Source organism: Phyllobates terribilis, unplaced genomic scaffold, assembly GCF_046119375.1.
Source record: "Phyllobates terribilis strain yellow unplaced genomic scaffold, ASM4611937v1 Scaffold_2__4_contigs__length_985480577, whole genome shotgun sequence".
NCBI lineage: Eukaryota > Metazoa > Chordata > Amphibia > Anura > Dendrobatidae > Phyllobates > Phyllobates terribilis.
Genome location: NW_027362762.1, coordinates 602,210,915 through 602,234,384, shown reverse-complemented (window position 1 = coordinate 602,234,384; position 23,470 = coordinate 602,210,915). Strand labels below are relative to the sequence as shown.

The 23,470-nt window shown below is 48.3% G+C and overlaps 1 protein-coding gene across 2 annotated transcripts; it reads left to right on the top strand.

Annotated features, from left to right (window-relative positions):
• Positions 1-1,596: 1,596 nt before the first annotated feature.
• PTAFR (platelet activating factor receptor) lies at positions 1,597-22,649 on the top strand. 2 transcript variants are annotated; one of them, XM_073670635.1, is made up of 3 exons: positions 1,597-1,744; positions 20,793-21,808; positions 22,256-22,649. In XM_073670635.1, exons 2-3 carry the CDS (start codon positions 20,833-20,835, stop codon positions 22,318-22,320), a joined length of 1,041 nt encoding a protein of 346 aa, XP_073526736.1. In that variant the 5' UTR covers positions 1,597-1,744; positions 20,793-20,832; the 3' UTR covers positions 22,321-22,649. The 2 variants fall into 2 exon arrangements, with proteins under 2 accessions (XP_073526736.1, XP_073526734.1); XM_073670633.1 differs by lacking the exon at positions 22,256-22,649 and having other exon boundaries at positions 20,793-22,200.
• The last annotated feature ends 821 nt before the right edge of the window (positions 22,650-23,470 follow it).

Genomic DNA, 23,470 nt, shown 5'->3' with positions numbered 1-23,470 from the left:
AAAAAACGCAGCACTGCCAATTATTTTGCGGAAGCGCTGCGTTTTCGCCGCCATTGACTTGCATTGGAACACATGAATTCCGCATCACTGCATATGTAGATGCATGTGTGTGGAGGACAGGAGACTCACCTCCGGACCCAGGTACCATAGAACCTGTAAAAAAAAGAATAAAATAAAAAATATATGTTATATTTACCTTCTGGCGGCCCCCGGTGCGCTCGTCCTCCCATGCCGCAGATCGCGATGGACTGAAGGACCTGCGCTGACGTCATAGTCATGTGACGGGTCACGCGACGCTGACGTCGGCAGGTCCTTCAGTGTACCGTGATCTGTCGGCAGCCAGGATGGTGAAGCAAGACTCCCGGGGCCATCGGAAGGTAAGCATAGATTTATTTTTTATTTTTTGACATTCTCTCGGGTCACAGTATATAAATTTATATAGTGTGACCAAGTTGTCAAGCACTTTCCAAGTGATGCTAAAATCACTTGGAAAGCGCTTGTCAACCTGCATGCGGAAATGCATGTGAAGAATGCTTCACATCCGCATGTCCCTGGCAGGAAAAACGCATGTACAATCCGCATGTACAATCCGCATGCGTTTTTTCTGACAGGGGAGATGCAGAAACGCTCAGGAAAAATCCGGAGCATTTCTGCATCATGGGCACATAGCCTTACACTTTAACCTAAAACCTTGGGGGTGAAGGGCATGATCACCTTCTAGAAATTCGGTTTACACAAAGCTAATGGGGAATGTGCCAAGCTTACACTTTAACTTACAACCTTGGGGAAGGGCATGATCGCTTTCTAGCAATTCGGTTTACACAAAGCTAATGGAGAATATGCCATTATCAATACCAAATGGCACGATCACCACCTATCAAGGACTGACACATGAAACTACGAGGGAGTGTAACAGGGGCGGGGAATGGGTGGTCATGGGGGACGTAACAGAGGCTGAACAGGGGCTGCTTCCGGGGCGGTGACAGAACTGACGTATCAGGTATTGACACACATAGGGGAGGTAAGGGTTTGCTTCCAGGGGCGGGGATGGAACGGACGTAACAGGTATTGACACACATAGGGGCGGTGAGTGGGTGGGGTATGGGGAGGAGAGGGGAGGGTTTAGACCAGGGGAGTGGGCGGGGCTAGTGTCAGAAGGTGTCAAAAGTGGGCGGGGCACCTGTCAAAACCAAAAGGGGGCGTGTTGACGAGAGGTGGGTGCTCTTACTACTGTTGAGTAAAATATATAGACAGAAATAAGATATTTAAGATGCATCAAATTTATCAAACATCATTTAATTATGCAAAATTAACTTTTAAAATTCTTCCTATGATAAATTCTCCCTTGTGAGCTCCTTTTACTTTTATTGAAATGGCATAATTACAATCCGATTTCACATTTTTAAACATGCCTTTTGCTACTGAATGACTTTATAATCTTTCCAGAAAATTATTTTCAAAACTTGATCATGGTGAAGTTGCTTTTGTTTTCGCCTAATCTTACGAAAACCCGGATTTGTGAAATTTTTATGCCGTCCTACCACTTCTGTTTTTTTTTTCTTTTAACTAGAAGTATCAGGCTTCCTGTTCTCTTCTGTTTCCTAATACATTTTCATCTTAGTTGTCTGAGGACAGCTGCCAGTGGCATGATCAGAAAACGAATAGCCTCATCTTACATCAGTACAGCAGAGACAAGAGTTGACAGAAGACAGTTTTAGTAAACTGGAAGCCAATCAGAGATAAGGTAATACTTTCATTGTCATCGCCGCACTTTGTGGTTTATTAGTAAAAAAGCATCATGTTATATACAGTCATGGTACTAACAGTAATGACAATATATATTAGTAGAGATTTTTGTTAAATATGTAGTTTTACTTGCTGTTGTTAAAATATATGAAACTGAAGTACATAGTTTGGCTTCTATTATTTGTATATAATTGCTTCTATAGCTTATTGGGCAATTAAGATTGCTCCAACTATTTATACAAATAATTTTCGCTCTCCATATTACGCCATCTAGAAGTTGTTACAAATAGCACTTCCTCTATGCTTTGATAGATCCGTTTTTACACTAATTTTTTGCTTGGATTTTATAGATTTTTATGATAGAATTTCTCAAAAACAGAAATTGCTTTTTAAACTTCAGACTCATTTTTCACTATATTTAAATTGTACATTTTTTATTTGTTCACAAAAAATGTTTAATTCAAAAAATGTCACATAATCATCTGGTCTAAATCTTGGGTATTCTTAGAAAAGTGTTCTTTTGGAAACATTTCACTTTTTCTTTCACTACATACAGTGTCATGTAAAAGTTTGGGCACCCCTGGTCAAAATTACTGTTATTGTGAACAGTTAAGTAAGTTGAAGATTAAATGATCTCTAAATGAGTTGAAGTTAAGGATGACACACTTACTTTGCATTTTCAGCAACATATATATATTTTCACCTTTTACATTTTAAAAATTCCAAAAAAGAAAACGGGCCGATGCAAAATTTTGGGCACCCTGCATGGTTAGCACCCAGTAGCACACGTATCACAGCTTGTAAATGCTTTTTGTAGCCAGCCAAGAGTCAATTCTTGCTTGAGGGATTTTTATCCCTTCTACCTTGGAAAATGTTTCCAGTTCTGTGAGATTCCTTGGTCGCCTTGCATGCACTGCTATTTTGAGGTCTAGCCACAGATTTTCAACGATGTTCAGATCAGGGGACTGTGAGTACCATTGTAAAACCTTCAGCTTGCGCCTTTTCAGGTAGTTTAGAGATTTTGACATTGAGATTTTGAGATTAGGATCATTACCCATTAGTAGAAGCCATCCTCTTTTCAACTTCAGCTTTTTTTACAGATGGTATTATGTTTCAATCAAGAATTTGTTGAAATTACATTGAATCCATTCTTCTCTCCAGGGCCGGCGTCAGCACCCAGGCAAGCGCTGGTGCCCTGAGCAGGCGGGGGGGGGTCCACTCGCCGTCGGGCACCCCGCCGCACTATGGGACCCGTGAGCGGAGGAGAACGGTGTCAGCGCCCACTCCCCCCGCTTGCTCAGGGCCCCAGCAGCCAGCGGCACAATACTTACCTCTCCCCGTGTCTCCGCAGTAGCTCCGGTCTCATCCGCTGTTGCTGCACTGTGACGTCTCAGGTCAGAGGGCATGGTGACGTCTTTCCACCACGCTCTCTCCTGAGTGTCACAGCACAGAGCGGGCAGACACCGGCGACGCTGGAGTCCAGAGCAGCAGCAGCTGGTGAGAAGCGAGGTGAGTGTTTGATTTTTTTTTTTAATGTATGGAGGCATGGGGCATTATATGTGGGGTGTGACATCCTGCATGGGGCATTATAAGGGAGGGTGGGGGTGTGACATCCTGCATGGGGTATTATAAGGGAGGGTGGGAGTGTGACATCCTGCATGGGGCATTATAAGGGAGGGGGGTGTGACATCCTGCATGGGGCATTAAAAGGGGGGGGGAGTGACATCCTGCATGGGGCATTAAAAGGGGGGGGAGTGACATCCTGCATGGGGCATTATAAGGGGGGTGTGACATCCTGCATGGGGCATTATAAGGGAGGGGGGTGTGACATCCTGCATGGGGCATTATATGGGGAGGAAGTGACATCCAGCGTGGGGCATTATATGGAGGGGGAGTGACATCCTGCATGGGGCATTATAAGGGGGAGGAAGTAACATCCTGCATGGGGCATTATATGGAGGGGGAGTGACATCCTGCATGGGGCATTATAAGGAAGGGGGGTGACATAATGCATGGGGCATTAAAAGGGGGGGAGTGACATACTGCATGGGGCATTATAAGGGGGGGGAGTGACATCCTGCATGGGGCATAATAAGGGAGGGTGTGACATCCTGCATGGGGCATTACCTGGGGGGGAAGTGACATCCTGCATGGGGCATTATAAGGGAGGGGGAGGTGTGACATCCTGCATTGGGCATTAATAGTGGGGGAAGTGACATCCTGCATGGGGCATTAAAAGTGGGGGAAGTGACATCCTGCATGGGGCATTATATGGGGGGAGTGACATCCTGCATGGGGCATTATAAGGGGGCGAGTGACATACTGCATTGGGCATTGTAAGGGGGTGACATCATGCATGGGGCATTAAAAGGGGGGTTGACATCCTGCATGGGGCATTATAAGGGGGTGACATCCTGCATGGGGCATTATAAGAGGGGGTGACATCCTGCATGGGGCATTATAAGGGGGGAACAGCCTGCATGGGGCATTATGTGGTGGGAACAGCCTGCATGGAGCATTATGTGGGGGCACAACCTGCTTGGAGCGTTATGGGGGCCAGTATTCTGTATGGAGCGTTATATGGGGGCCAGTATCCTGTATGAAGCGTTTTATGGGGGCTAGTATTCTGTATGGAGCGATTCTCAAGTTTCTGAGCTATTGTGGAATTTACAATAGATATCGCTCATGTAATGTAAGAAATGAAATCTTTGGCATTGTACTATATTTATACTAGCTATTGAACCCGTTCTACGCCCGGGTGGCGAGCATTTTTATTGGTATATGGTCTCCTATGCTGGTATGCACTGCCCCCCTCCTGGTATTTGTGCTGCCCCCATCCTGTCCCCACCATCCTATCCTGGTATGTGTGGCACCCCTCACCCCCAATCCCGGTATGCGTGACACCCCTCACCCCCAATCCAGGTATGCGTGGCACCCCTCACCCCCAATCCCAGTATGTGTGGCACCCTCACCCCCAATCCCGGTATGCGTGGCACCCCTCATCCCCAAACCCGGATTGCGTGGCACCCCTCATCCCCAATCCCGGTATGCGTGGCACCCCTCACCCCCAATCCCGGTATACGTGGCACCCCTCATCCCCAAACCCGGTTTGCGTGGCACCCCTCATCCCCAATCCTGGTATGCGTGGCACCCCTCACCCCCAATCCCGGTATGCGTCGCACCCCTCACCCCCAAACCCGGTATGCGTGGCACCCCTCATCCCCAATCCCGGTATGAGTGGCACCCCTCATCCCCAATCCCGGTATGCGGGGCACCCCTCATTTCCAATCCCGGTATGCATGGCACCCCTCATCCCCAATCCCGGTATGCATGGCACCCCTCACCCCCAATCCCGGTATGCATGGCACCCCTCATCCCCAATTCTGGTATGCATGGCACCCCTCATCCCCAATCCTGGTATGCATGGCACCCCTCATCCCCAATCCCGGTATGCATGGCACTCCTGATTCCTATCCTGGTATGCATGGGCCCCTCATCCCCAATCCTGGTATACATGGTACCCCTCATCCCTATCCTGGTATGTATGGCACCCCTCATCCCAATTCTGGTATGTATAGCCTCCTCATCCCAGAAACCTGGTATGCATGGCACCCAATCCCTCATCCTAGTATGCATGGCACCCAATCCCTCATCCTAGTATGCATGGCACCCCTCATCCTTATCCTGGTATGCATGGTACCCCTCATCCCTATTCTGGTATGTATGATACCCCTCATCCTGGTATGCATGGCACCCCATTCCTCATCCTGGTATGCATGGTACCCCGCATTCCTATCCTGGAATGTATGGTACCCCTCATCCCTATTCTGGTATGCATGGCACCCCTCACCCCCCCAATCCTGGTATGCATAGTCCCCTCACCCCCCAATCCTGGTATGCATGGTCCCCTCACCCCTCAATCCTGGTATGCATGGTCCCCTCACCCCCCAATCCTGGTATGCATGGTCCCCTCACCCCCCAATCCTGGTATGCATGATCCCCTCACCCCCAATCCTGGAATGCATGGTCCCCTCACCCCCCCAATCCTGGTATGCATGGGCCCCTCATCCCCCAATAATGGTATGTGTGGTACCCCCCAATCCTGGTATGCATGGTCCCCTCACCCCCAATCCTGGTATGCATGGTCCCCTCATCCCCTAATCCTGGTATGCATGGTCCCCTCACCCTCCAATCCTGGTATGCATGGTCCCCTCACCCACCAATTCTGGTATATGCATGGTCCCCTCACCCCCCAATCCTGGTATGTGTGGTACCCCTCACCCCACAATCCTGTTATATGCATGGTCCCCTCACCCCCCAATCCTGGTATGTGTGGTACCCCTCACCCCCCAATGCTGGTATGTGTGGTACCTCTCACCCCACAATCCTGGTATGTGTGGTACCCCTCACCCTCCAATCCCAGTATGTATGGTACCCCTCACCCCACAATCCTGGTATGTGTGGTACCCCTCTTCCCACAATCCTGGTAAGTGTGGTGCCCCTCACCCCCCAATCCTGGTATGCGTGGTCCCCTCACCCCAAAATCCTGGTATATGCATGGTCCCCACATCCCTTTCACACTGTACACACATACAAAAAAAAATAAACAGTTATACTCACCTTTCTTCTCTGTACTCCAGCGCTGCTGCGTTCTGTTCTGCCGGAGGCCGGGGGGGAGTCTTCAGTAAAATGGTGCCGGATAGCGCTATGCGCAAGCGCCGATCCGACGACCTCACTCCTGCCCCGGTCTCCGGTGAAGAGAGGGGCAGCGGCAACACTCCTCCCGGTCAGGTAGGTATGTAAGTATGGTGCTGGAGATCGCGGTATGCATTCAGTGCCTACGCATACCGCGATCTCCAGCGCCATACACCTCCTCTTACCTGTAACGGCTGGATGCATGCTTCTTTCTGGAGCCAGACTCCGCGTCACGCATGGGCAGTCTATAAAGGCTTCAGACAGAGGGATGCATCCATGGTTTTATTATAGATATATATATATATTTCTCTGCGGTATCTGTGCATCATGAATCGTGGTATGTGTTAAAGGGGCCCACAGAGACTCTTTCGCACAGGGCCCACAAAACCCTGGGGCCGGCCCTGCTTCTCTATACCTGTGAAATGTTCCCTGTGCCATTGGCTGCAACACAACCCCAAAGCATCACGCTTAATGATTGGCGAGATGTTCTTTGCCTGAAATTCTGTGCCCTTTTTTCTCCACACATACTCATTGTGGCAAAATAATTCTATTTTAACCTCATCGGGCCACGATGCAGAAATGCTCCGGATTTTTCCTGAGCATTTCTGCATCTCCCTGGCAGAAAAAACGCATGCGGATTGTACATGCGGATTGTACATACATTTTTCCTGCCAGGGACAAGCGAATGTGAAGCGTTCTTCACATGCATTTCCGCATGCGGGTTGAGAAGCGCTTTCCAAGTGATTTTAGCAGCCGGCATGGATTTATATAGTGTGACCAAAATAATGGTAAAAAATAAATATATACTTTCTTCTGATTTCCCCCAGTATAATTGTCTCGGCTTGCCGGCAGCTCGCGGTAAACTAAATGACCTGCTGACGTCAGCGGTCGCGTGACCCGTCACATGACTACATGACGTCACCGCAGGTCCTTTTAGTCTAACGCGAGCTGCCGGCAAGCCTAGACAAGGACACCGGGGGCCATCAGAAGGTAAGTATAATATTTATTTTTTATTTTATTATTTTTTTTACAGGTTCTATGGTACCCGGGTCCAGAGGAGAGTCTCCTCTTCTCCAAACCCGGGTACCATCCGCACATTGAAATGCATGGAATCCACATCTGCAGATGCAGTGATGCGGATTCCATGCGGTCCAATGCAAGTCAATGGCGGCGAAAACACCACAATTCCGCAAAATAATTGGTAGTGCTGGGGATTTTTCCGCAATGATAATCTGCAGCGGAAATTTCAGCAGCATGTGCACAGCACATGTGGATTATCATTGGGGAACATGGCAGACCTTATACCAAGCGTTTTTTAAGCGTTTCTGCAGCGGAATTGCCGCTGCAGAAATGCTTAAAAAACGCATAGTGGGCACACAGCTGTGGCACCCCTGCGGGGGATTACCACAGGATCCATAGGTGCAGGGAGAGATGTACACTTGGGCACACACAACACCTTCCACCCCAGGTCTCATGGGAGGAGTCAGTTTCCAGGGAGACAGCAAAGCGGCAGTTAGTCTAGAGACAGGTGAAGGAGGAGAGACACGGAGAGCTGTTGGCTGAGGACCAGTTAAGCCCTGAACTAGGAAACAGGTCCGTGTTGTGAAGCACCCTAGAGAGAGGGACGGAGGCTAAAAGGAGAGAGAAAAAAAAAAAACTATTATCCCTTTAGCTCACCCAGACACCGGAGTCCGAGATTGCTATTGATTCAGGAATAGCATAGAAAACCCGGACAGATCAGGAGGATCTACTCCCCCTGAAGAAGAAGGGGAGACAGTTGCCAAACTTGACCAAGTATAGGACCAGGGGCCCAGAAAGAGAATTGGTAGCCCCAAGGAAAGGTCCTCATTGTCAGTTGTGGAGAAGGACCCCAAAGAAAGTGAAGGTGGCACGTTCAGCTTAAGGCAGGACTGATCCCAAACAACGCACACATTATTAGAGGAGGCCTCACAAATCTCCAGAGTGAATATCTCTACCTGCACCGAAAACCTGGTTACCCTCCTGAACTGCACCTGTTACCGGACATCAGTAAAGAAAGGTACTGAAACAAAGACTTAATGTGTGCGTGTGCCTACTTTGACATTACTGCCTATAGCATTCATACAAGCCGTATGCCGATCACCTCAGCAGCCATACACAGCGCTGGTAACCGATTTTACCAGTTACCACAGGAGGCGTCAGGACACAATTCTCCCATCATCCTGACCCACATCCCTTTAGTGACGGTCCAGGGCACGGAACCGGGAATCGACCAACCGTGATCCCCACAGAAGTAACCCATCCATCCCGGTATCCGAGTACCCCTACCCCTGTCGACCGACTAAATTTTGCGTCACGAACAGGATACCGGGCCCGGTAGATCCGGGTACTGTGTGCTTAAATTGGACTTTATTGAAAGTTTATGTACTGTAAAATGGGCCGTTATTACTGCATCATGGAGAAATTAAACTGCGTCACAGAGCGGAGAGAGTCGCGGGGGCACGGCTAAAGGAGCGCGAGGATAGCCCCGCCGTTTTTAGAGTCACCGGTTACCGAAGGAGCTAATCGTAGCAGCTGGCAACGGTTAACTAGGGGGGCACCGTCATGAGTGAAACAGATGATGTCCGAGACCTTGAGAGAGGGGATGCCCAAGACGCAGCAGCAGCCGGTTCCTCAGCTGGTGAGGGAGCCGCAGCATCTGGAGCGATGGACCCGATAATGCCAGTTGCCTTGCCGTATGTACCGGGGGCCAAATGGTTACCGACGTATGAAGGTAAACCCAGTACCTTGGCAGCTTTCAAACGTAAAATGTGTGCGGTGCTGGACATGTATGCAATGACAGGAAAGCAGCGAGCCTCCGTTGTGCAGGGACAATTAATAGGTGCAGCGGAGCTAGAAGCTGAGACTTGGAGCGATGCTGATGGAGACTCTATAGAAAATGTGTTTGATAAGCTCAAAGCTGCTTTTGAAAAACGCACACAGTCTGAACTAAGGATGCTATTCTACCAATGCAAGCAGAGACCGCAAGATACCATCAGAGACTTTGCCCTACGTTTACAAGCGGCACTTCGGTCCATAAAACTGGTAGATCCAGCAAGTGTGCAACACGAAGATAAATTGCTTGCAGAACAGTTTATGAATGGGTTGAGATCAGACTTTCACCGTCAGCAGGTGCACATGTGGGTCCTAGATCATCCAGATGTGGATTTTAATACCTTAAAGGACCGTGCTATAACTGTATTACGAGACCCATTACCTGCAAAACCTGCAATCCCATCCTGGCAGGTTACTACCTCTCACATGAACTTAGAGCCTACCCCTAAAGACTCTGTAAAAGCGGTAGGACAAGCTGTCGTACCCGAATCTGCTGATGACCTATGTAATCAAGTGTTACAACTAACCAAAAACATGGACTACGTGCTAAAACTCTTGCAAGCCAGACCGGAGGCACAACCACCAAGCAAAATCCAGTTAGCTGAATCCCCTGAGGATGTTCCGTGGATGAGAAGAAAGCTCATGCCGCCCGTGCAGGGGACCAACGCACCATTCCGACGCAGAGCCACCGACCACACGGATTCTTCAGGACAACCCATTTGCCTTCGTTGCAACTGACTCGCCCCCTGAGCCGTGGGGCACTCGGATCCGGGCAAAAGGGAGACGATGGGGGGTAGTAGTGGCAACCCGGTTCCGTGGCTCAGGGTGGTCAGACCAATGGTAGTCTGCTATGTGCTGTTGTTAACGTCCGACTACGCCACCCGTGGATTTGCGGTCATTAGGAACCGCCGCTGCAGGGCAGACCGCTGGGGCTGATGGTATATGCAGCTGAGGTGGTGTGACTCCCCACGGGAAGAGTGCAGCCCCAGGGCAGTGTAGTGGATGGTGGGAGTGATGGTGGTGAGAGTCCCAGTACCGGTAGTGCCGGTGGAGCAAAAAAGCACACAGACACCGTACTGCAGTCCAGGGTCTTTACTCACAGTTAATATCCAAGTCACTTCAGCTGGCAATGACTGCCCGAGTCGTGCTGCGTCCACCAGGTGAGGGGCTCGGTCAACTCCCAGGCAGCTCGGAAGTATGGCTCAGGACCCCCTTCAATCCTTCTTCTGGCCTGCCTCACCAGTGACCCACTTTTGTCCTGCTGCCGCGAACTTGTGCGGGTAAACGTGGATCCCATTCCCCGCTGTTCTATATGGTGCCTTCCTAGCAGGTTTAATGAGGTGTCACACCAATAAATGATCACGACGTCCGGTCTTTGGCTGAGGGTAGTTTCTCCTCCACCAACTTGGGATCCGGCACCCTTAATCTGCCTGACCCTTCACCCTGTATTCTCGTGGGTTCTTAGGGTCCCTTCTTCCTTCTTGTTCCTGAGCCCTTCTGTTTCTTCCTCTCTTTCTTTGCTGTTCCTTTCTGTTTCTGTTCCTTTCTGTTCTTGTTCCTTTCTGTTCCTGGCCCTCTCCTCAGGCCTGCCTCATGCATGGAGCTGGGCCCAGAATGAGCCACAGCTCCCTGTCAGCCCTCTCTGGCCGAACTCTTTCTCTCTCTTCTCCTCCTGCTTGAACTGACCTTCTTCACCCAGAACTAAGATGGTGCCCACTTTTTATACCTCCTTCTAGAAACATGAGCCCAGGTGACCAGCAACCAATGGGCTACTACCTACGCTCAGGAACCAACCCCTATCTGCTCCTACATCACTGGGTATTTCTCCCCCCTCCCCACTCCAGCCAGGGACATGGTCTGTCGTACCTGCATTTCTGTCTAATGGGAGTACCGTTGAGCTGTCCCTCGGAAATGGGGTGAGTGTGCTGTATGCAGCTAACTGAGCCCTGGTCCACACTCCATCCTCACCCGGGAGTGGAATATCACACCTCTGGCAGAGGTGCAATACCCCTGTAGCGGCCGAACCCTCGGGGCGCTACATTCCCCCCTGGTAAACCACAGCACGTCCTCGAGCTGGAAAAGAGCAAAAACAGTTAAGTACAGGACATGCAAAATTTTCCAAAACTTTTTCAATAACCTTTTACATTTAGAAATGGACGACACAGTTCAATTCCCTTTATGGGACACACTTTTCTTTCACTAGGCATTATAAAATATTTTCAACACTACGGGAACTCTTTTGTCACTTGTCATATAAAACGGTTTCAAGATCATGTAAAACATTTTCTAGCAGCATATTAAACTCTTCATATAAAACATTTTTAGGCAAAACACATTCTGGTATTCTTGGATCATGGCCGCGGTGCAACTTGCGACCAGGTGTGCATTCTTCTTGTAAGTGCAGGAACTTTGGCAAACTTGTAAACATGGGGGACTTGCTGTCCCGAGGTAGGCGTCGCAGTCTCTCTATAAAACCAGTAGGGGGCGCTTTAGGAAGCGCAACTATTTACAAGGGATCGGCCATTCTCAGTCCTCGGCCAGTTTTAGGGAGGGGAATGGCTGCTCACAGTCCTCAGCCTGGTAGGGGATATAGGGGAAACTTTCACACAGTCAACAGTTCCATAACAGTCCCAACGGGGACCACACTTTACTCTGGAAACAGTTCCAAGACAGCTCTCTGTACCCAGACGGGTAACTATGTACACTGGTATGCCACTGTTCACTGGTAGCGATACCCTCCAGCTGCTCCTTGCTCCTCATAATCTTCAGGCCCGTCCGGGCCCTCTCGGTACTCGGGGTCCGAGTGGTACTGCTCCTCCTCTTCTACCACTCTGTGGACGTGGAGGGCATACCATCCCTTCACGCCTTGGTGTCGGGTGTAAGACACCACGTCCCCTGGATATAGATCCCGCCCTCGATGATCTTCTGGCAGGTGGCTTTCTACATCCCTCCGGGTCACAAATATGTCACTGATGGTGTCCGGATCTCGGATGAAGCTCAAGCCATGCTCCATCTGAAATTTTACGACAGTCCCGGTGACTCGGGGACCGCGGGCAGTTTGGGGATCTCGCCGGGCCTTCATTTTCTGCTCCGCACTCCGGACCTGCAACTTCTCCTGTTTCACGCGCCGCTCTCGCTGCTCGCTCTCGAACATCTCTAGCTGTTGGCGGCAGGCCTCCCGTCGGCTGGCTGCGTCCGCCCGTGTTTCTTGCATGAACCCCATCAGGTCCTCTCCGGTCGGATCCCACTCATACTGAGCATCCTCCAACGGAAGCTGGGAGACTTCCAGAGGCTTCGGAGTGGGTATGAGGGGCTCAGATGGTACTCCAGCCTCCGCGGACGGGCTTCTCCGAAGGCGGGGGTTAACATACTCGGGGGGCCAGTTGAAAGGGAGCCCATCCAGACCGGTATGTTGGGCGAACAGATCCGCGCCCAGAGGTGGTATTGCAGGAGCAGGAGGAGCGAGTGGGTCGACGGCGCCCGGGGGTACTCGGCCTTGCCACCAGGCCCGCTGTGGTCGTTTCCTGGTTGCACCCGGGGGTGGCACAGCGGAAACAGAGGGCTCTGGCAGGGCAGCGGCGCCTGGGGCGCTAGGCCTTGCGACCAGGCCTGCGATGGTGGTCTCTTGATCATGCCCGGGGTCAGAGGGCACGGCGTGGGGCGGGGCTTGCTGGCGGCGTCGATGGCCTGGGAACCGGTTGGTAGCGGTGGAGACACGGCGTCTGCAGCGGTTTCAGGTATGCCGGGCTCCGCAACGGGGTGCAGGGGCAGGTCGGCGGCCCTAGGGCTCGGGGTAAGGGCGTCTCCATTACCTGCCTCTGCTGTCGTGGCCTCCTCCGCGGCGTCGTCCTCAGTCTCCGCTCTCTTCTCACTGCCCTCGGAGGCAGGCGTGCTGCTTGGTGCCGGCGGCGCCTCCTGCTGTGGGACCACGGCACGCTGGGCCATCTCCTCCTTCCATCCGGCAATCACGTCCCGCTGCGCCCGGACCATCCTCCGGTCCAGCTCCTCCAGCGCAGCGCGCGCATACTCGGGGTCTTCCTTGGGGAGGTGTTCTAGCAGCTCCGTGAAGCTGCATAGTGGTTCGGCCTGCAGCTGGCCCCTCGCCAAGGTGCTGGAGCTGGCTCCTCTCTCCATCTCCGGGTGTGGTCTGGCCAGACTGATCCAGACCACCCCCTGCCCCACAGTTTTCTTCTCTTTCCGCCCCCATGGGGGGTGGTCCTGGGGCATTCTGCTGACAACCACTCTCAGGGGCAGCCCCCCCCACGTTGACGGACATTTCCACAGCCGTACTCATGGATGTTGGGGGTGGACTCCTTCTTTGGCGCCATTCTGGGAACTGGCCCACGATGGGAGGTGGCTTCTTGTTGTCTTTCGGCATGCACATTATGGCGCTCATTCTTCTGGGGCGGGCGCCATCTTTAATACAATAAAACAGTCTCTTTTCAGGCGCGCAGAACCCATTGTTAGCGGGCACGAAATCCTGCCGACTACGCCAAAGCTGACTCGCCCCCTGAGCCGTGGGGCACTCGGATCCGGGCAATAGGGAGACGATGGGGGTAGTAGTGGCAACCCGGTTCCGTGGCTCACGGTGGTCAGACCAATGGTAGTCTGCTATGTGCTGTTGTTAACGTCCGACTACGCCACCCGTGGATTTGCGGTCATTAGGAACCGCCGCTGCAGGGCAGACCGCTGGGGCTGATGGTGTATGCAGCTGAGGTGGTGTGACTCCCCACGGGAAGAGTGCAGCCCCAGGGCAGTGTAGTGGATGGTGGGAGTGATGGTGGTGAGAGTCCCAGTACCGGTAGTGCCGGTGGAGCGAAAAAGCACACAGACAACGTACTACAGTCCAGGGTCTTTACTCACGGTTAATATCCAAGTCACTTCAGCTGGCAATGACTGCCCGAGCCGTGCTACGTCCACCAGGTGAGGGGCTCGGTCAACTCCCAGGCAGCTCAGAAGTATGGCTCAGTACCCCCTTCAATCCTTCCTCTGGCCTGCCTCACCAGTGACCCACTTTTGTCCAGCTGCCGCGAACTTGTGCGGGTAAACGTGGATCCTGTTCCCTGCTGTTCTATATGGTGCCTTCCTAGCAGGTTTAATGAGGTGTCGCACCAATAAATGATCACGACGTCCGGTCTTTGGCTGAGGGTAGTTTCTCCTCCACCAACTTGGGATCCGGCACCCTTAATCTGCCTGAACCTTCACCCTGTATTCTCGTGGGTTCTTAGGGTCCCTTCTTCCTTCTTGTTCCTGAGCCCTTCTGTTTCTTCCTCTCTTTCTTTGCTGTTCCTTTCTGTTTCTGTTCCTTTCTGTTCTTGTTCCTTTCTGTTCCTGGCCCTCTCCTCAGGCCTTCCTCATGGAGCTGGGCCCAGACTGAAGCACAGCTCCCTGTCAGCCCTCTCTAGCCGAACTCCTTCTCTATCTTCTCCTCCTGCTTGAACTGACCTTCTTCACCCAGAACTAAGATGGTGCCCACCTTTTATACCTCCCTCTAGAAACATGAGCCCAGGTGACCAGCAACCAATGGGTTCCTACCTACACTTAGGAACCAACACCTATCTGCTCCTACATAACTGGGTATTCCTCCCCCCTCCCTACTCCAGCCAGGGACATGGTTTGTCGTACCTGCATTTCTGTCTAATGGGAGTACGGTTGAGCTGTCCCTCGGAAATGGGGTGAGTGTGCTGTATGCAGCTAACTGAGTCCTGGTCCACATTCCATCCTCACCCGGGAGTGGAATATCACACCTCTGGCAGAGGTGCAATACCCCTGTAGCGGCCGAACCCTCGGGGCGCTACACAACAAACCGGGCCACTTTGCAAGAAGATGTCGTTTAAACCCGAGATTCCTGGGTCCCAGGGCCAACCCCCACGAATAAAACGGCAGGGCCCATATGACTGGCATAGTCGGTATGTGGGAGGCCGCCCGTACCTGAACATTACTCTAGAAGGAATCCCCACATCGGCCCTATTGGACACTGGGTCACAAGTCACCACCATCCCACATATCCTTTACAAGCAATTTTGGTCTGATGCTGATCTTAGCCCCCCAGACTCTAATCTTGACATTTTAGCAGCTAATGGTCAACCACTGAATCAGGTGGGGTTTAGAGAAGTGACAATAAAGCTGGGGAGGGTGAAGTTGAGAGGCCAAGGGTTATGTGTGGTAGAAGATGACCCCAATAACAAATATCCTTACATGGTGCTTGGTACTAATGTGATTGAAAACTGCCTTGAAGAAGTGATGTTTTTACTCCAACAGATTACAGAGACTGCTGGCATTGGGCAGAGGAGAATCCTTCAAACAGAAATCCGTGCCTTAATTCACAAGCAACAGGTAAATCTGTCTGGGGGGGAGATTGGCAGTGCGCGGGTAACAGACCCATTTCCCATTGTATTACCACCAAACAGTGAAATGATGATATGGTGTCGAGCAGCTATGGGTATTAGAAGAAAGGAATACCAGGCAATTGTAGAACCGGTATATTCGGAGCATAGACCTACACTGCTGACAGCTAGAGGGGTGGTGGATGTACGCAGGGGAAGAGTACCAATCCGTGTGTTGAATTGCGGGGAGGAAGAAGTGAAACTACCCCGGTATGCTACTGTAGCAAAGCTGTACACTGTCAGTAATAACAACATACAGACACTAGAGCACTTGCCCCGGTCAAGTCAGGCGGAGGACAACAACCCCAAAGGACAGCTGGAGGAGTGGTGTCAGCAGTTGCACATAGGGACTGATGCCACCCCCGACCACCAGAAGCAAGGAGTATACCGGGTAGTACAAGAGTTTAGCCAAGTATTCAGTAAGCATCCATTAGATTTTGGGAGGATAAAAGGGGTACGCCATCATATACCCACAGGAGATCATCCCCCGATTAAAGTGAGACATAGACCCATCCCACAAAACCACTACCAGTGTGCTAAAGAGATGCTGCAGGACATGAAGGAGGCCGGCGTTATTACCATGGTGGACCACTATTCCAGATTCCTAGTGGTAGCTCCTGTGAAGGATTTGACAGCTCAGACAGCAGCAAGAACCTTTCAAGCTTATTTCTGCAGGCCACATGGATATCCAGAACAGGTATTGACAGATCAGGGTCCTGCCTTTGAAGCGGAAATATTTCAAGAGTTCTGTAGCTTGTATGGATGCAAGAAAATTCGTACCACGCCTTACCATCCCCAAACTAATGGAATGTGCGAAAAAATGAATCACGTGGTAATAGAATTGCTGAAGACTCTGCCCTTGGAAGACAGAAACAGATGGCCAGAGAAATTACCAGATCTTATTGACATCTATAACAACATCCCAGTAAGCTCAACTAATTGTACCCCGGCATACTTGATGAGAGCGAGACCAGGAAAATTGCCAGTGGACTTTGAAATAGGCATTGTAGTTCCTGAGGAAGACCCCTCGATTGCAGATTGGGATACTAGAAGAACAGAACAATACAAGAAAATACAGGAGTGTGTTGAGAAAAGTCTAGCAAAATCCAGACAAAGACAAGAAACCAATTTCAATAAAAATGCACAAGGAATCCCGTTAACCCCCGGAGAATTGGTTTTGAAAAGGAAAAAGAGACTTCATAAGCTAGATAATCAATGGGAAGAAGAACCATACACTGTATTACCATCCAATTTTGACAATCAGAAAACCTGTCTAATCAGCAAGGATAACGGAAAAACAACAGCAACAGTGTCCCGAGAACACTTAAAGAAGTGTCCTCAACCCTTACAACAAAAAGAATATATCCCTTGTCCCATACCAGAAGAAGAGACGCCAAGGACAATTAAGACAATCTTAGGAGAGTTACCCGCAGATTGGCCTCAAATAGAAGGAGCATACTTAATTCCCATGTGGACATTCCCACAACCAGTAGAAGGATCAAGAGAAGAAGAACCACCCGCTGTAGCCAAGCCAGGGAATCCTGCTATCGGAGTACCTGCCATTCCCACTAGGGGAGTGGGAAGACACTCCGGCATACCTGTGCTACGTAGACCAACACAAGAGTCAGTAAGTAGTGTTCGCTCCACACCAGGCTTACGCACCAGTGGGATACCAGTTTTACGGAGGTCACACGTATTAATTTTGGACACCCACCACTCAGATACAGGGAGTAAACCATAACAAGTGGGAAATGTAAATAGGTTGAAAAATGTAAATATGTAGTTAAAGTCAGTATATAGAAGGGTGACGAGTAGACCAAAACAGGTTACACCAGGTACACAACATAAAAAAAGGGGTGAGTAGAGTTGGCGTAAGAAGCGGTCTAGGGAGAGCAAAATCTTGGCCAATAGGTGACCCCAGAGCCAAAGGGCCTACAGTGCTTATGAACGGGAGAGGCCCCTGCAGTACCTAGGACCCTTGCGCCGAGGCACATGTAGTAAATGTTTTGTTGTGTATTGTGAATTATTAAGTCTATTTGAATCATTAAGCCTAAAGAGACTTTACCTGTTTGGAAGTCTGAAACTTTTTGAAAATTTTTTAAGACTGGACTGGAGCCACAGGACTGGTGGTAGCAAAAACACTTTCCCTTTAACAGCCTGCAGCAGATCGACTAGCGTTGTATGGACTGGTTATCCATCTTTCCCATTATCCATGGTTTTTGTAAATTTTATTTTTGAGACTCTGTTCAAATTACAAATATAAATGTTAATGTTATGTTATCTTTGTTAAAAAAAAAAAAAGTTTCAGTCCCGGAGGACTGAAGTTAACTAGGGGGGAATGTGGCACCCCTGCGGGGGATTACCACAGGATCCATAGGTGCAGGGAGAGATGTACACTTGGGCACACACAACACCTTCCACCCCAGGTCTGAGGGGAGGAGTCAGTTTCCAGGGAGACAGCAAAGCGGCAGTTAGTCTAGAGACAGGTGAAGGAGGAGAGACACGGAGAGCTGTTGGCTGAGGACCAGTTAAGCCCTGAACTAGGAAACAGGTCCGTGTTGTGAAGCGCCCTAGAGAGAGGGACGGAGGCTAAAAGGAGAGAGAAAGATATAAAACTATTATCCCTTTAGCTCACCCGAACACCGGAGTCCGAGATTGCTATTAATTCAGGAATAGCATAGAAAACCCGGACAGATCAGGAGGATCTACTCCCCCTGAAGAAGAAGGGGAGACAGTTGCCAAACTTGACCAAGTATAGGACCAGGGGCTCAGAAAGAGAATTGGTAGCCCCAAGGAAAGGTCCTCATTGTGAGTTGTGGAGAAGGACCCCAAAGAAAGTGAAGGTGGCACGTTCAGCAGGACTGATCCCAAACAACGCACACATTGTTAGAGGAGGCCTCACAAATCTCCAGAGTGAATATTTCTACCTGCACCGAAAACCTGGTCATCCTCCTGAACTGTACCTGTTACCGGACATCAGTAAAGAAAGGTACTGAAACAAAGACTTAATGTGTGTGTGTGCCTACTTTGACATTACTGCCTATAGCTTTCATACAAGCCGTATGCCGATCACCTCAGCAACCATACACAGCGCTGGTAACCGATTTTACCAGTTACCACAGGAGGCGTCAGGACACAATTCTCCCATCATCCTGACCCCCATCCCTTTACTGACGGTCCAGGGCACGGAACCGGGAATCGAGCAAACGTGATCCCCACAGAAGTAACCCATCCATCCCGGTATCCGAGTACCCCTACCCCTGTCGACCGACTCACAGCCATACAGAATTTTATGGTGAGGACGCAGGAGAGGTTTTCTACCTTGAAGGCCATATTTATGCAAGTGTCTTTGAACAGTAGAACAATATACCACAACTATAGAGCCTGCTAAATCTTTCTGAAGGTCTTTTGCAGTCAAGCGAGGTTACTGATTTGCCTCTTTAGCAATCCTACTAGCAGCTCTCACTGAAATTTTGCTTCGTCTTCCAGACCTTATCTTGACCTCCACTGTTCCTGTTAACTGCCATTTCTTAATTACATTTCAAACTGTTGAAAGGGAATCTTGAAAACACTTTGCTCTCTTCTTATAGCCTTCTCCTGATTTGTGGGCCTCCACCATTTTCATTTTTAGAGTGCTAGGCAACTGCTCAGAAGAACCTATGGCTGCTGTTTTTTGGTACAAGGTTAGAGGAGGTTCGATTTTTATAAAGCTGGGATATTTGCATCACCTGGTCTTTTCTAACGATGATAGTGAACAAGCCGTAACCCTAACAGGCTAATTAAGGTCTGAAACCTTGGTCAAAGTTATCTGAGCACACAAATCTCCAAGGGTGCCCAAACTTTTGAAATGTAAAAAATTACAATATATTTTTTTTGCCTAAAACATATAGAAAATGTGTCATCTTTAGGCCTTTTAGAGATCATTTCATCTTCAACTTGCTTAACTGTACACAATAACAGTAATTTTGACCAGGGGTGCCCAAACTTTTACAATGCTACTGTAATCATACTAAAAGGCTACCTGTCTGGTTCCCAAATGTTATTAATCTACAGATATAGGGTTAATCTTCAGCTTAATAGCATTACAATGTTGTCAAGCTGCCTTACTGAAAGCACATTTTCCAGCAGAAATTGAACTGCATTACTCCTCTGAGCTGCCGACTTTCAGTCATGGAGGCATGCATGGAGCAGATACTGTCACCGCTGACTACACAGTGAGCTGTAGACACGCTCTGGCAGTTTGATTGACAGCTCACTATGGAGAGCATTTGTACAGAGTGAGCTGTCAAAGTGTCGGGGCATTCTTACAGCTACTGCTCACTGTGTATTGAGAAGTTACTATAACTGCTCCATGCATGCCTCTATGACTGAAGCCAGCGGGGGGAAGAAGTAAAGTTTATTTTCTCCAGGTAGCTGCATTTTCAGTAAGGTGGCCAGACAGAATTGTAATGCTATTAACCTGCAGATTATCCCTATATCAGTAGGGTACTAGCATTTGGGGACATGACAGGTTCCCTTTAATAAGCTTCTATTTTTCAGTAATCAGCAGAAAATCTGCCATAAGGTGGAAAAATTTGGTCCTTTTTGATAAATTGAAGACAAGGTGAATTAAAAAAACAAACAAGAATTTCTAACAGACTTGGGAATTTATTCTCTATTCTATAAAAAAAACAAACAATTTGAATGTAAAATAATAGATTAACGAAAACTGATGAAATATTGTACTTTTCATTATATTGGGCACAGGGTCACTACTAGACCACTTTGCTGTACAGCACCTGATAGCCATGTTATGAGCAATCTTCTGCAGGAAAGACTTAACAGGGCTGTCAGTAATTTGTCAGAATACCACTATTGCAAATATCTCTGTCGAAAGTTAAACTCTTTATTCATGATGAACAAGCAATGTTGGGAAATATTATCCAAGTGGTGACGTCATTTAGGCAACCAACTTCTCTTCATTCTTTTACTGTAGGAATCGTGTAGCTAAGACGGATTTGAGACAAACAATGTTGCCAATTTATTTGTACATATTTTCAGATTTTTTTTGTTAATATTGCTACATATACTATAATTATCACTGCCAATTCATTATTTATTTTTCTCTTAAAGGTGCTCACAAGTCCTATTGAAGTCTTTGAATCTAAATATAATGAACATGTCTCCACAAGAAAACATAAGTACACAGTACCAGTGCAGAGTGGATTCAGATTTCAGATACTCACTTTTTACAGTATCATATAGCCTTATTTTTGTCATTGGATTCATTGCCAACAGCTATGTGCTATGGGTTTTTGCTAAAGTTTATCCAACTAAAAGGCTGAGTGAAATTAAAATATTTATGATAAATTTAACAGTCGCTGACCTCCTATTTTTGGTGACACTGCCTCTCTGGATTGTATATTACAACAATAGAGGGAACTGGATAATGCCGGACTTTCTTTGCAATGTGGCAGGCTGTTTCTTTTTTATTAATACGTATTGCTCTATCGCTTTTCTTGGAGTCATCAGTTATAACAGATATCAAGCTGTTACAAGACCTGTAGAGACTGCCCAGTCCACTGCCAGAAACAGAGCAATATGTATCTCAACATGTGTTTGGATACTCATATTTTCTAGCTCTTTGTACTTCCTTATAATTTCTGGGACCAACCAGACAGTAACCAATGATGGTAAGAACTACACCCGCTGCTTTGAAGAATACAGTACTAAAAACAGAGATCCTGTGGCTGCCATTAACTTTGTTTTGATCGCTGCCTTCTTTCTTATATTTCTCCTTATTTTAGTGTGCAATTTAGTGATTTTTAAGACTTTAGTCATCCAGTCAGTGCAAGCCAGACAGAGTGCAGAAATGAAGCGCCGTGCTGTGTATATGGTGGCCACTGTTCTAGGTGTTTTTGTGATTTGCTTTGTCCCACATCACATTGTTCAAGGACCCTGGACCTTGACCGTTTTAGGATTGTGGCATGAAAATGATTGTGGATTTCTGCAAACCTTGAATGATGCCCATCAAGTAACTCTCTGCATCATGAGCACCAACTGCATGCTTGACCCCATCATCTACTGCTTCCTCACCAAAAAATTCAGGAAGCACCTCTCTGAACGCATCCAGAGCATGAGAATAACTCGTAAGTTTTCTAGAAATACAACAGAAACAAACATAGACGGTACCCTTCCTCTCAAAGACCAGCAGTCTGCGACAATTGATCTCTAGAATGATGATTATGATTTAGTAAAGGTTTAAAAAGAATTTAGTTACGTCTGGCGCAGACATTTGACTTACTCAAAAACTGAAGCGGTATTTGAGGTTTTTAACCATAAATCAAGTAGGTTAATATATAAGGAAAGCTATTATTAAACTTTAGGATTTATAGTTACAATTAATGAAGCAAAATGTATGCAAATTGATTGTGCTTTTAAATTATTTTTGAATGTATAGGTCGCAAAACTTCTCACCTTAACTTTAAAGTCTATTCTTATTTGTATGTTGACTGAGCATAATTTATTAAATGGGTAAATGTACTTATTTTGAGATGTTATATTTTCCATACACCATTATTTTTCTGTGTCTTCAGGAGGAGATAAACCTGCAGTGATAGAAGACGCCCAGAAAATGAGTATAGCACCTATGGATACCTGAAGAACATGATGAAATTAGTCTTTTCAAAAATTGTTTAATTTATTGAGAACTACATTTAATAATCACCAACTGTTGTTATAGGGTAAAAACTGGGAATAGATTCATCTTATGAAAAAGGTTTTCTTAGCTGAAAATGAAGAATATGATCTCTACTGTAGCTGGTGTTACAAATGTTCAAGATTTCTTTCTTGTGGATTATATGATGCAACATTAAAGGGATTGTCCTGTTTAAAAAGAACAAATGTCCCCATCTCCAGATTATAGTCTGTTGCCTTACACGGCGATCATTTGATGAGGTGACTGATCATTTCAATAGTTAAGTCAGTCCACACATCGGTCTATGTATCATCTGCAACAAAGAAGAGGGCTGACTTGGCTACTGAGGGCTTACTTTCTCGCACTGTCGTATTTTGGAGTGAAATCACAGCATGCTGCAATTTTTTACTCACGCTAAATACAGCTGAGAGAAAAAAAAAAACGCATATCTGACTGCATCATTGAATAACATTAGTCCGAGTGCAATCCTTTTTTTTATCGGATTGCACTTGTCCGAGTTATACGCTCATTTGAGTGAGCCATTTTTGTGATTACACATGTGGAAAAAAAAGTAACTTTAAAGTTAGTTTTTTGCTAGAAACTTCTATGACTTAGCAGCCACAATCAATAGTGGCATCAAAGTAGTTGAGAGATGAAGGAAGCTCTGTCTTGCCTCTGTCCATAGGTGGATTATAATGAGGGCAATTCGGGCTACCGCCCGGGGCCCGGGGCTCCGGGCGGCCCATGAATTGCTCCCATTATAATGCGCAATCTTTTTTTTTTGTCACCGCCGCGCTGGCCGAAGGTTCAGATCACTACCGCTGCGGGCCCGCAGCCGCAGGCGGCTTGAATCATGCTTTGCCGCCCTGCCAGTGCCACATGACGTCAGGCAGGGCAGCCACTCACAGACACTCTGGCTGCATCACGCGGCAGCTCCCATCCGGCCACCGTAGCTGTATATTCACTAGTGCGGCCAGTTTAAATGATGTTGGGACTGCCTTGCCTGACATCATGTGGCAGGGCGGTCCCAACATTTAAACTGCCCGCGCTAGTGAATATACAGCTACGGTGGCCAGATGGGAGCGGCCGCGTAATGCAGCCAGCGTGTCTGTGA